The sequence below is a fragment of the Ursus arctos genome, unplaced genomic scaffold (genome assembly GCF_023065955.2).
Source record: "Ursus arctos isolate Adak ecotype North America unplaced genomic scaffold, UrsArc2.0 scaffold_17, whole genome shotgun sequence".
Taxonomy (NCBI): domain Eukaryota; kingdom Metazoa; phylum Chordata; class Mammalia; order Carnivora; family Ursidae; genus Ursus; species Ursus arctos.
In genome coordinates this window covers 53870855-53885670 of record NW_026622841.1, presented here as the reverse complement: position 1 = coordinate 53885670, position 14816 = coordinate 53870855, and the positions used below count along the sequence as shown (strand labels likewise).

General features: G+C 38.5%; 1 protein-coding gene across 7 annotated transcripts in view; it reads right to left on the bottom strand.

The window, feature by feature from the left end:
• Window positions 1-14816, bottom strand: part of ARHGAP28 (Rho GTPase activating protein 28) — a 197596-nt gene that overhangs the window by 71787 nt on the left and 110993 nt on the right. For all 7 annotated transcript variants that reach the window (XM_026496006.4, XM_044382854.3, XM_044382855.2 and 4 more), the window contains exon 3: window positions 10021-10238. In XM_026496006.4, coding sequence (XP_026351791.1) covers window positions 10021-10238 — 218 coding nt within the window. The remainder of the gene's footprint in view (window positions 1-10020; window positions 10239-14816) is intronic.

The window sequence follows — 14816 nt, the reverse complement described above, 5'->3', positions numbered from 1 at the left end:
TCCCCTTGCTTCATCTTGCCAGTTGACCATTTCTGCAAGGAATGGCTGATACCCCTTCTTCATCCAGGGTCACATCCAAAAGAGGAGCTGGGATACAACAAAAATCATCTGGCTACTGAGAAAAATGAATGTGCATGTTTATTCAGGCATAGTCTCCGCAGGGTAATTGTGCATTCAAGTATGTGTTCCACGTATGCGTGTACACTGACACAGATTTGCGGAGAGATCCGTAGATCTGAGTGCTGTGCACCAACCACCGCACGTAGCCATTCATCCGCCAATACTGAGAGGGCACTACAGTCAGGGCATGATGACAGACACTGGTCTCTGTGGAGAATACTGTTAACTGTTTACACCAAACCCAATCACCAGTCTTCCTTAAAAGAATCCTGATTTTTTTTTTCCCCTCAGGGACTTTTGTGTCCAATTAAAAAATCATCGATTTCTTAGACTTTCTTGCAGCTAAGGATGATCACATACATTTCTGGACAATAAAAGGTGACTGGAATTCTACAGAGTAAGGTTTCTAGGAAACTAAGGTCAGGAAGAGTAAGTTGGTACAAGTTCCAGGCATGGCCAGGGATATGATTATAGTGCTAAGAGTGGCCCAACCAACTTATAAGCAAAAGGATGAAGGCTGCATATGAATGACAAAATAGAAAGAGAGAAAGAAGATGGATCCATGCTAAAGCAAAGGAACACCTACCTTCACCTTCTTCCTAAAGAGAGGAAAAAAATCCGTATTTATATAACTCGTGATTTCTTGGGTTTTCTATTACATGCACTGAAATGTGTATATAGGTAATATAATCATGTTTTTTTTTTTTTTTTAAAGAGGGTACATGAGGGGCTCCTGGGTGGCTCAGTCAGTTGACCATCCGACTCTTGATTTTGGCTTAGAGGTCATGATCTCAGGGTCATGAGATTGAGCCCCACGTCGGACTCTGCACTGGGCCTGGAGCCTGCTTAAGATAATCTCTCTCTCTCTCTCTTTCTCTCAGGTTGCTGGAGGACAGGTGGGGGGTGGGGGAGCAGAAGGGGTAATTGGGTGAGGGGCATTGAGGAGGGCACTTGATGTAATGAGCACTGGGTATTATATGCAACTGAGGAATCACTAAATTTTACCTATGAAACTAATAAAAAAATTCTCTCTCCCTCTCTCTCTCTACACCTTCCTCCCCCACTAGTGAGAGCACGTGCATTCTGTCTCTAATTCATTCATTCATTCATTCATTCAGGCTGCATGACTATATTTATGCAGTCAGTTATGTTGGTCCCACCTTTGACTAATTATTTATCAATTATGAAATTGGAAATAAATTAGATTGACTATTTTGCTCAATTAAATGTATTACTGAAAGGAACATTTGATTCACATCTTCTAAATATTAGAAACAAACGTATTTGGGCACTGAAATTCTGCTCATGATGAAAAGTACTGTAGACTTTGTATTATGTATCCAGAGGTTGATTTAGTATTTTTTTTTAAAGATTTTATTTATTTGACAGAGACACAGAGAGAGGGAGCAAGAGCAGGGGGAGTGGGAGAGGGAGAAGCAGGCTTTCCACTGAGCAGGAAGCCTGATGCAGGGCTCCATCCCAGGACCCTGGGATCATGACCTGAGCCAAAGGCAGATACTTAACAACTTAACACGCGCCCCTAGTATTTGTGGTTTACTGTATAACAGCTCTACTAACACAAGGGTTAAAGAGTCTATTCCTTTATGGCTAGAATTCCACTGAAAATTATATTTATTGGATATTTAATTAAATCATAAAATTTTATTTGGGCCTGTAGAAGCAGTCATTTTTTAACTTGCTTGTCCATATTTTCTAAGTTTCCAGTAAAGATTATGTGCTATTTTTACAATAATAAGGAAAAACACCTTTTTTGGAAGAAACAAATAAATACTACTGAAGAATCAGCATAGGAAAATTGGATCAAGATAGCAAAATGCACATATCACTTTCTCCTCCCTCCACAAATCACTCAAAGTGTCAAAAGAGATACCTTTTTCAAAGAGTAGATCTAGAAACCACTGAACATTTCCATTAACAGAACAGAAATTGTTGGATGTTCCTGGAAGATAAAAAGCAAGCAAGTATGGCTGAGGAAAACCTCAGCCTGAAAAAAGCTACAAAGAAAAATGTGTAGAAGATAAATGCAATCTAGAAGTAAGCACATATCCAGCACGTAAATAAAAGAATGGTAAGGCATCCCCAATTCAGAAGATAATGGCCGAAGCAACCTAAGAATGTTTTTCTGAACAAAGAGGCCAGGAAACCATCCCTCCTCCCTCTAACACTGAACAGCAGACAGCAGCTAACTGCGATTCTAGAATAAAACCCAGCAAGTGTCCTCTTGGTGACAAAATGAGCACCTGGGGCAGGAGGGGTGCTGTCCTGGTGTAGTGGTCCTGGACAGAAAATAAAATTGCCCTTCATTAGAGCCTTCTAAAAGAATATGGACAGAAGTATAAAAAGGGAAGTTAGGTTTGCCTGCAAAGCAAATAAATTATAGTTCTTTAGGATTACCATTATTTTGAAATTTATACCATATTGGTTTGTCTTAAAGTGAAGTGTGACAGCTGACTGATACACTTTATCACTCACACAGGCCCAGACTGCGAGAGTTTTGGAGAGAAAATAAGTCTACGTAACTGCATAGGAAATATAGTCTTTACTTATACTCATCAATCAATGAATCAAACAATAAATCAACCCAGTCCTCCATTAATAAATAGGAATCAACACCCAAAGATCAAAATCAACTGAACAATAGTAATGATGCCAAAAATAAACAGAGGACCCTGAAGAAAACAGTAATTCAAGGGAAAGAAGACCACCTTGGAATTTAAGGTTTAATTTAGTACCTTCAGAGTGTGAAAAAAGAGAACACTAAGATATAGAGGAAGTCAGGGGAAAGGAGAGGCTTCAGGAAATTAACAACATGACTGTTAAATTTCTTAAAATTAGGGTGCCTGGGTGGCTCAATCAGTTAAGCATCTGCCTTCGGCTCAAGTCATGATCCCAAGGTCCCAGGATCGAGTCTCACATCGGGCTCCTTACTCGGCGGGGAGGCTGCTTCTTCCTCTCTTCCCTGCTCATCCGCTCTCTCCCTCTCTCCTGCTATTTCTCTCAAATAAATAAAATCTTTTTAAAATTTCTTAAAATTAATGAAAGGCTGAAGTATTGATAGCACCATGACCAAATTATTGTTATAAAAAAAGAAGTTGAAAGGACAGGCAAGAATGCAGAACAAACATACACACAAATAAAGCTTGGAAAATAAGAGAACATTTAAAAGACACTGAGGTTCAATCCAAACAATTCAACACTCATCTAATAGGAGTTTCAGGAGGTGATAAGGGAGAAAAAGAAGGGAATAAGTACTGGTTTTAAATGTTAGAAGACAATATACAGAACCTAAAGAATGACTGAGCGCTCATATTGAAAGGGTTCAAATACAGGGACTAGGATGGAGGTGGTATAAAAAGGTGAAACTGGTAAAAATGCAAGGTTCCAACAATAAACATAAGGCTCAAAAGGCTTTCACACTGGTATATAAAGGAATGAGATCAGTAGAGATACTGTGCTTCCCCACAGCCAACAGTGCAAAGAGAAGACAATGGACAAGTACCTCCAAAATTCTGGAGAAAAATTATTCCAAGCATGGGATTCAATGTGCAAAAAATTAAGAAAAGACTAGCATAATCTACCTACCCATCTTTTAAATTACTGAATTTATATCTTCATTAGGTAAGTACACTGGATCAGATTCACATGTCTAAAATCAATGCAAACTTACCTAATGAAACTCAACGTTAAATCCTCATTAAGAAAGTGAAATGGAAACTTTAGGTGACTTTTCTATTATTGTACGTAAATTATGTCAAAAAAATAAAGAGTAGGAGAGGATGGAGGGCGGGGGAGAGAGAGACACACAGAAATACACAGAAATACACACACACATACATAGAAGGAAGGAGGAAGTGAAGGAGGACAGAAGCAAACGAAGAGACAGACGAGGACAGACAGGTACTTTCGGCAAGAAGAGGGAGAGGGGAATTGGTATTTATGCTGTCAAATTCAGAGAGAAAACTTAAAAAGTTTAGGTATGTTTCTAAGAAATTTCCAAGTCCACTTGCAGAAACAGATGCTGAATTTTTTAGGAAGAAAATGTGTGAAAATGTTTATCAGGCCTGATATATGGTATATATACCATATATTTTTTTAATTTAAATTCAATTAGCCAACATATAGTATATCATTAGTTTCAGATGTAGAGTTAAATATCAGTTGCATATAACACCCAGTGCTCATCACATCATGACCCTCCTTACAGCCCATCACCCAGTTGCCCCATCGCCCCAGCCAGCTCCTGTCCACCAACCCTCAGTTTGTTTCCTGTGATTAAGAATATCTTATGGTTTGTCTCCCTCCCTGATGACTTCTCATTCAGTTTTCCCACCCTTCCCCTATGATCCTCTATGCTGTTTCTTATATTCCACATATGAGTGAAACCTTATAATAATTGTCTTTCTCTGACTGACTTATTTTGCTCAGCATAATACCCTCCAGTTCCATCCACATTGATGTAAATGGTTAAGTATTCATCCTGTCTGATGGTTGAGTAATATTCCATTGTGTGTGTGTGTGTGTGTGTGTGTACAACATATATACATATATACAACATCTTCTTTATCCATTCATCTGTCAATGGACATCTTGGCCCTTTACATAGTTCAGCTATTGTGGACATTGCTGCTATAAACATTGGGGTGCAGGTGCCTCTTTGGATCACTACATTTACATCTTTGGGGTAAATACCTAGTAGTACAATTGCTGGCTCATAGTGTACCTCTATTTTTAACTTCTTGACGAACCTATATACTGTTTTCCAGAGTGGCTACACCAGCTTGCATTCCCACCAACAGTGTAAGAGGGTTCCCCTTCCTCCACATCCTCACCAACATTTGTTGTTTCCTGACTTACTAATTTTAGCCATTCTGACTGGTGTGAGGTGGTATTCATTGTGGTTTTGATTTGTATTTCCCTGATGCCAAGTGATGTGGAGCATTTTTTCATGTGTCTATTGGCCATCTGGATGTCTTCTTTGGAGAAACATCTGTTCATGTCTTCTGCCCATTTCTTGATTGGATTTTTTATTCTTTGGGTGTTGAGTTTGATAAGTTCTTTGTAGACCTTAGATACTAGCCCTTTATCTGATAGGTCATTTGCAAATATCTTCTCCCATTCCATAGGCTGCCTTTTAGTTTTGTCGACTGTTTCCTTTGCTGTGCAGAAGCTTTTTATCTTGATGAAGTCCCAAAAGTTCATTTTTGCTTTTGTTTCCCTTGCCTTTGGAGACATGTCTAGCAAGAATTTGCGTGGCTGAGGTCACAGAGGTAGCTGCCTGTGTTCTCCTCTAGGTTTTGATGGATTCCTGTCTCACATTTAGGTCTTTCATCTATTTCAAGTTTATGTTTGTATGGTGTAAGAAAATGGTCCAGTTTCATTCTTCTACATGTGGCTGTCCAATTTTCCCAACACCATTTGTTAAAGAGACTGTCCTTTTCCCATTGGATATTCTTTCCTACTTTGTCAAAGATTAGTTGACCATAGAGTTGAGGGTCCATTTCTGGGTTCCCTGTTCTGAATATATCATGCCAGCCCTTTCTTGGCCTGCCTGGTCTCTGTGGATAGGTCTGCTGCCAGTCAAATGTTCCTACCCTTGTATGTTAAGGACCTCTTCTCTGGAACTGCTTCCAGGATTTTCTCTTTATCTCTGAAATTTGCAATCTTCACTATTATATGTCAGGGTGTTGACCTATTTTTATTGATTTTGAAGGGGGATTCTCTGTGCCTCCTGACTTGAATGCCTGTTTCCTTCCACAGATTAGGGAAGTTCTCAGCTGTGATCTGCTCAAATATACGTTTTGTCCCACCCTCTCTCTTTTTTCTTCCTCTGTGACCCCAATAATTCTAATATTGTTTTGCCTTATGGTAACACGAATTTCTCATAGCCTCCCCTCATGGTCCGTTAGCTGTTTTTCTCTCTTGTCCTCTTGTTGTCTTCTATGTCACCGACTTTCTCTTCTGCCTCAGTTACCCTAGCTGTTAAAGCATCCATTTTAGATTGTATGTCAGTTAAAGCATTTTTAATTTCAGCCTGATTAGATTTTATTTCTGCACTAAAAGATTCTCTAGTGTCTTTTATGTTTTTTTCAAGCCTACCTAGTAACTTTATAATTGTTATTCTGAATTCTGGGTCTGACATTTTCTTATATCCATAGCGATTAGATCTGTGGCAAAAAGTATTACCTCTGGTTCTTCCTTTTATTGTGAATTTCTCCTTGTAGTCATTTTGTCCAGAGAAGAATAGATGAGCAAGAGAACAAAATAAAAAATATCTACCACGACCCCAGTGAAATACACACTAGACAAATCTGAAGAGGTCAGAAACAAAACAAGAAAAGAGAAAGAAAAAAGGGAAAGAAGAGAGAATATAATCTCACAGGTGGACAAAACAGGGTAATCCACTTGATCCTGGGTGTATTTTGGTATGTTTGTTAGATGACACTAAACCCCAAAATTGTAAAGAAAGAAAAATTTATACATATATTCACACAAAAATAAAACTGAATACAATGAAACGGAGCCAAAAATGAAGAATATATCTGTAAACTGTAAATGTAAAAATGAAAAAATTTTAAAAAGCCTTAAAAACAAAGAGTTGATGAAATAAACTAGTTGAAAAGAAAAAAAGTAAAAGAAAATTTTAAACTGAAATACGAAAGATTCATGAAAAAAACCTTGAATTCTATATACTAATTTCCCCTCTCGCAGGAGTTTTTCAGTTCTGTGTGACCCATAAACTTGGTATTTGCCTGATGTTCCTGCTAGACTTCTGGGGCAGGAGCCTGCTGCACTGATCCTCAGGTGTCTTTGCCTGGGCAGAGCTGTACCACCCCTTGCCAGGCGGTGGGGCTCAGTGTAAGCTGCTTTGGGTTGCTCTATTTGGCTTTTGTTCCCTGAAAGCTTTTTGCACTTCTTTAGAGGATGAAAAAAAAGTAAAAATGGCAGTGTCCTGATCTGCCGAACGATTGCTGCCCCCACTCTTCAGTGCACCCTCAGGGAAAAGCACTCGGTCCCTTTTGTGTGCACTAAACTCTGCAGAATTGCAGTGCACAACCAGACAAATCCTCTCAGGGGAGTGGGGAGTCTCATCATGGCCCCCCAGCTCGCTGGGCCCCTGCTTGGGGAGAGTTGCCTGATCCTGCGAGAACCCTTGCCACTCCTCCTGGAGAAAGGAGCAGCATGTTGGACTGGTTGTCACTTACTGGGCCCCTGCTTAGAGAGCAGTTGCAGGATTGTGCCGTGGTTCCTTGTTTATGGCAACACGTAGCTGAGATCCCACTCCCATGCCTGCTGATTGTAGCTGGCTTCCTGGCTACAATGCTTGGAAACTCTGCTGCATTCAGGCACCCCCGTTCTTTCTCTGATCCTGGGGATCCTGAGACCACACTGTCCCATCTAAGATTCTGCCCTGCTTTGCCACCTGAGCACTTTTCAGGCAGGGATGTCCCTCACTGGAGCAAACTTCTAAAAGTTCTGAGTTTGAACTCCGCAGCTGTATCACTTTCCAGTAGCTGGCTTAGGAGGCTCCTTCCCTGCCGCAGTTTATCTTCTGATAAATTCCTCAGATTCGTGTCTCTGCACCTCCTACCTTGCAAAAAGTGGTCGCTTTTCTCTTTATAGAATTTCAGCAATTCTTTTCTTAGATCTCAGGTTGAATTCATAGGGGTTCAGAATGATTTGATAGAAGTCTAGCTGAATTCCAGATGAAACAAGGGTTCCCTACTTTTCCGCCATGTTCCCTAGAAAGCCCTACCGTATTTTCTTTAAAGGCTAGCTTAATGTGGCTTTTTATAATTTTGATGAAGAACAATCTGAACTCTGAACTCACATATACAATGCAGGCTTTCACTGACTCCCAGATGCTGCACTTCTCGATATAGTGCAAGACCTCTACTCCCTGGAATATACGGCCTTCCCTTCACCCACAGCCACTCTCCCTGCTGCAATCTCTATTCACTCTGGAATGGGGCTTCAGCGGCAAGAGTGAAAGGGAGAAGAGGAAGATGGACAGTAGAAAGAGTGCCCAGAGCCATTCCCCTTGCCCACCACAAATGTGGTCCTCTCTCTACCTTTGCTGGAGTTAAACCCAGTTTCCTGCACCCGCATATTATGGAAAAGTAAGACACCCTTCATTTACTTTTACACTTAAAGCCCCAATGAATAAGTGCCCACTTTATATTTCCCTTGAGGGTCTAAGTAAAAGAGGGAAGAACACTGTTTCTATGTGACTAGAAGTCCAAAGTTTGAGGAAACCTAAAGATGCATTGTGTGCATCTTCTTGAGTACCTGCAGGATTCAGAGAAGCTATAGATCCTCTCCTATTTTGCAGTTTGTTAGGGAAGAGGAAAAATCTTAGTCTGAAGTAGCTGGAAACAAAAATGGGAAAGGAAGCATAAAGACCAAGTTCTTAGGAATCTCTTGAAATGATCTGGGAGATAAATGTGAAATGACCCAGGGAATTTAAACCAGCAGGGTAAACCTTTTCTTTGATAGGCATCTTGGCCAGGACTCACATGCTTGAAGCCCTTGCCTCAGGTTGTGGGTGTCACTTTTACTCAACTACAGCTATAGAAAATCTTGCCTTCCATAAAGACACAGGTTTCAACTAGGATGAAAGTTAAAACAGCACAGAACTAAAAATGCACTGCGCCTCAGGTATACAATTTTGTACAACAGAAAATTCTAGAACCGCGTTGCTCAATACATTAGCTCCAAGCCACATGTGGCAATTTAGATTTAAATCAATTAAGATTAAATAATATTAAATTTTCAGTTCCTTATTCACACTAGCTGCATATTGGACACATACTAGCTGTCCGTTTGGACAGCACAGAAATCATTTCCATCATTAGAGAGCTCTAAAGGACAAGTGCTATTCTAGGGCATTATTAGCACCAACGCAAAGGTTAACTCGGAAATATGAGCTACCCTGATAACTACCCAGTGTGATTAATATATCTAAGAGAAGACATGACTTACAGACAACCTAAAGTAACTCAAATTGGAGGGTGCCTTCAACCAAGCCTGCCACCCAATATCCTTGAAGTTTTAATTTATGTCATTATTGATATCACATTAAACACGTAAGAAATGTAAATCAGAGTGATTAGCTAACTTGCCCCAGGTAACTGTCTGTAACTATAGCAGAATATCAAGTTTCTTTTTTTTTCCCATATATCCCCAAAGTTCCAAGAATCCTATCTGCATAGAACCTAATATAGGATCTTGCACAGAGAATGAATCCAATAATATTGGTTGTATCACTGATGCAATTATTGATTTCAATTATTTCAACTGATTTCAATGATGCAATAAGTGAAGGAATAAATGAGCAGGGCTAGTAGTAAAACAGAGCAATAGGAGAACATGAGTAATAGCCTCAGAAGTAAAATTGTGGCCACAGAATTGCTAAGGGTGAGCTGGAATTTCAACCAGCCATTTCTCAGAAAACAAGTGATGCTTTCCTTATGGTTTTCTGAATCATTCTCTTGCCCACTTAATTAATGCTGGTATCTTTCACTTTTTACCCCTTGCTTAGAATACTTTGGACCCACTCCTCTGGGAGTCCTCTGCCTGTCCACAGAATTTCCACACAGTGCTAGATTTAAGTAAACTCTCGTGTATCCCAGCCATAAAGATCTGCTCCATTACCATATAAGTTATTCTCAACTCAACAAATAAGGGAATAAATTTAGTGTTAAGGGAGACGGGGGGATAAGGAATGACCACTTAAGTTTCAAATTTGTAAAATTTTGCACTCTGCTGTCTGCTTTAGTTTTCTCTAAAAGAGCAGGATGGCCAGCTTTTTCTAATATTTTCTTCATGTTCTCCCCCTCACCCCTAATCAAGCCAAAATTCTGAGCCATGTTCATTACTTACAGGAGATTCACTGACTCCAAAGATGTCTCTGACATCCCGAATAGATTGCTTGTTCTTTTTTCTCATGGTTTGAGTGTAAGTATTATATCTCTTTTTCACTGCAGCTGCTTGGGTTCGAGTCAGCGTAGAGAGCAAGGCTTTGCCATCCTCCTCTTCATCACCCGAGATCAGGGTTGATAAACCGACATCTTGCAACCACTCCGCTTCAAGTTCTCCTTCTGAAAAATAACATTACCAAGAAAAGCTTAGAACATTCTGCATTTGATTAGATGACGTGTATATCTACAGCCCTGTGCATATCAATGAATAGGAAGTGTCAATAAACACTATATTAAGGCCATCTTGGACCTTGAAGGCATGTTAAGTGAAATAAACCAGACAAAGACAAATACCATATGATCTCACTTCTATGTGAAATCTTAAAAAACAAAACAAAGCCCACAAGCTCATAGATACAGAGAAGAGACTGGTAGTTGCCAGAGGCAGGAGGTGGGAGGTAGGTGAAATAAGTGAAGGAACCAAAGGTACAAGCTTCCAGTTACAAAATAAATAAGTCATGGGGATGTACTGTACAGCACAGTGATAGTAATAGTTAATAATACTGTATTGCAATATTAGAGAGTTGCTAAGAGAGTAGATTTTAAACACTGTCATCACAAGAAAAAAAGTCTGTAACTATGTTGATAGATGTAAACTAGACTTATTGTGTTGTTCACTTTGCAATGTATACAAATATTGAATCATTACGTTGTACACCTGAAACTAATATGTCATATGTCAGTTATACTTCAATTAAAAAAAAAGACACCATCCTTTTTTCCAGAGTAATTGTGGGAAAGGCCTACAGGAATGAGTGAAAAATCCGTATGATATTTTTTAAGGATTTATTTATTTGAGAAAGAGAGCACACGCTCCTGCGTGCAAGTGGGAGGAGGGGCAGATGGAGAAGGAGAGAGAGAGAAGCAGGCTCCCCTGCTTGGAGCCTGACACAGGGCTTGATCCCATGACCCTAAGACACGACCTGAGCCGAAATCAAGAATCAGATGCTTAACTAACTGAGCTACCCAGGCACCCCGTGCGACATCTTTTAAATAAGTCAAATTTTAAAGTGTTTTCCAGTACAGTAAAAGTTAATTGGCAAATTTAGTAAGGTAATTTTCTTCACCAGAGAGTTAAATATAAGCCATATCTGGACATCGAATCTCAAACAATAAAATATGAATATTTAAACTAAAACTGTAATAGAAAAAGAGTGGCTTAGTGGTACAGGAAAGGGTTTTTTAAACACTCAAATGCTGGTTTAAATCCCAATGCAACCATTTACTAGGTGAATGGCTTTGGAAAGTTTTTTGATATCTCTAGGTTTCTGTCCTGTTAGCAAAATGGAGGGAATAATAAAATGTATCAGGTGGCTATGAGGATTGTTTTATCAATTTATTCATGAGATGGCAAAGAATCTGAACAGAGGATGAATTCAACAGATATTCATTCTCTTACTTTTCTCCATAAGTCTGAGCATTAGGTAATCTTTCCCTTTTTTCTCAGAATGCAATTAAAAAAATTGAAATTCATCAAAATGAAGGTTAATTGCTATTGTAAATTAGATGTGAAGAAATAATTTAAAAAATTCAGAATAACAAATCATGTAACAGAAAATTCACTACACATACATCTCTGGGAACTATGCTAAACAGGCATTGCCTGAGTGAGATTTATTTAAAGAGCAGATTAGATTGATTTGTAAAGAACCTGTCAAGTCATCAGTCTAAGACTCTTGGACTCTGGTTACATTATTGCGTCACTGGTCTATGAACAAAGCCTTCTAAATGTACTTTACAGTTCAATTTCTTAGCTAGTCAATCTTTTCTTTGCTATCTTGTTTGTATTATTCATTTCCTTTATTAGCTATCCCTTTAACAGAAAATGCAAAGGTAAACGTAAGCTTACTAGCCTTAATCTAAAATAATAAATCTTTTAAATTAGTGAGCTATGACTCTGAAATCTTCCCTTACTTAAGACTTAGGATTTTCATTTTTAAGACAAAATTTACAAATACAGTTTAATATTAAAGTTTTAAAAATTGGAATTTTTCCTCCCTCTACCTCTGTCAACAGTAATCGAAGAATAGAAGGAAGGAGTAATTGGAGTTAACATATGCTAGGGGTGAGGATGGTCTAAATCCCTGCACTCAGAGTACAGAAATCTGCAGAATATATATTCTCCATAGGAAAGAAATATCTTAGAGTAGAGATCAGTATTACTATTGCTAAATTATGGACATTGCAACCCTGTGTTCATCACTCCAGTTGCCAAATATATAACTTCCACATAGAACACACCTTTGGATTTCAGCTCCATATATCCAACTACCTACTCAACATCTACTCGACTCTTATCAAATCATATATCCAACTCAACATGTTCAAACCTGAATGCATAGTCTTCATTCCCAACTTGTGGCTTCTTTCAGTATTCCACATTTCAGTAAATGAAACCCACCATCCATCTATCTAATTTGGCACAGAAACTTAGGAAACATTATTGACATCTCCCTCTTCTACACATCAAAACCAATTTATCACCAAGTCCTTTTGATATCAACTCCTTATTATTTCTCAAAAATTTCCTACTTTATTTATCTCTTCTGCTCTCACCCTGGTCCAAGCTACCATCATATCTCACCTGAACTGCTGCAGTAGGCTCCCAGCTGTTTCTCCCATTCTGGACTCCCCTTCTAATCCATTCTCCATATTGTAACTAAATTAGACCTTTCCAAATACAAGGATAAGCCCTTTTCTAAAGTAATGCCACAGTTCTTCCTTGCTCTTGGGATTAAGAATAAAACCCTCAATGTGGCCCACAAGACATGAAGCTGCTGACCTTCTTGTCCACAGCTTGTACCATGCTCTCCTCATTCTCCCCCTCTAGCAGTACTGGCTTACATTTGGTTCCTCAAAAGCTCCATGCTGTATTTTGTTACAAGGCCTTTGGACATGCCAATCCTTCCATTTGGTCCCCTAATTACTGGCCATTCAATCTTTCAGATCTCAGTTTATTCACTTCTTCCTCAATGAAGTCTTTGTTTGTTTGTTTTCTGAACCCTTCAGTCAAGGTCAGGTCCTACTGTTACCCATCCTAATCCTGCTGTGTGTGTTTTTCCTTCAAATAATTTTTCCCTCAGCATACATCTAGTAATATCATTTCATTAATTATTTTCTTTCCTCCTAGATTAGAAACTCCATTAGAGCCAGAAACATCTCTGCCTTTGTTTACAACTCTAACACCAACATCTTACGTTGCCTGCAAAGAGTAGGTACAAATATTTGTGAATTAATTAATTAAATCTCAGTTGAAATATATAATTATTCTAAGTCAGAAAATGAATGAAAAACCTCAACTTTCAAAAATGAGTAGAGCTATCATACATCCCATTCTGTACTGAAAATCCACCAGGTTTGTAAGCTTTGTTAGAGCAAGATATCAAAAAAAGGGAATAAAATCTTCCAGTAAAGGTAGAGTAGCTTGTATAGAAATAACAATTCTGTGTATAACAATTTTGAACTCTGAACTAAGTACATAAAATAAATATTTGAGGGTAATGGAGAAGAACCAAGTGTAGGCAAGAAACTGAAAAATTTTGATACAAGGAAATGTACTGTGTGAGATTTACATCTACACAACTTTTCAACTGAGGTCATCTTACAATCCTTACACTATACAGAGTGTGTCGAACATAAACAGAGAATCATAGTCATATTTATTTCAAGAGTCAGAGGGTTGAGTATGGGATTATTAGGATATCTGGAAAGTGAGGGGCATAGTCCTGTTAGGAGGGAGCCACACCAGAGCAAACTCCAAAATCTGTGCATGAACTTTCATCAAATCCTTGCCTAAACATGAAACCAAAAAGGTGTATGTGAAACTCCAGGCATCCTACTGAAAGACAGCAGCCAAATGGCTAAAATAAATGAGCAAAGCTACATAGAGCAGAAAAGATGGTGTTGGGAGAATGAGTCCAACCAAGTTAACTGCTAGAATGGAAATTATCTCCCTTTAGAGGAAGATAATGGGATACAGTCTCTCAAACATATCAAAAATGTTATAATATTGCATTATATCCAATAGCTAGGATATAAGAAAACCAAAAAAATGGACTAACTTGGCAAGAGAAAAGGTCATCAATAGAAAGTAACTCTGAGATGACTCTGATATTGGACAAGGACTTTAAGGAAAATATTCTCATGAGTGAACAGAGAATTTCAGCAAAGAAATGAAAAATATAAAAAAAAAAACTAAAAGAACTAAAATTTAAATTATAGAACTAAAATTAAAATACATTAAGTAAAAAACTTGCTGGAAGGGCTTAACAGTGTATTAGAGACTTGAAAAGAAAGGGCTGGTAAACTTGAAGATTACAATAGAAGTTATCCAATTTGAAAGACAGAAATGTACTTTAAAATATTTAAAACAGAGCCCAAGTGACCTACTGGGAATGTTAAGTATTGTAACACATATACAGTTTGACATCCAGAGAAGAGAGACGTAGTACCGAAAAAAAAGTATGTGAAGAAATAATGTCCAAAAGTTTCCAAACTTTGTTGAAAAACCAGCTAGCTTAACTAATACCAAGTAGGTCACATACAAAAGAAACTGCACTTAAGCATCTAAAGACAACCTGCTGAAAACCAGAAAGAGAGAATATTTGAAAGCAGTCAAAGGCAACAGATTACATACAGGGAGCAACAATATGAAGGCACTGACTCCTTATTAGAAACAGTTGAGGTCAGAACACAGTA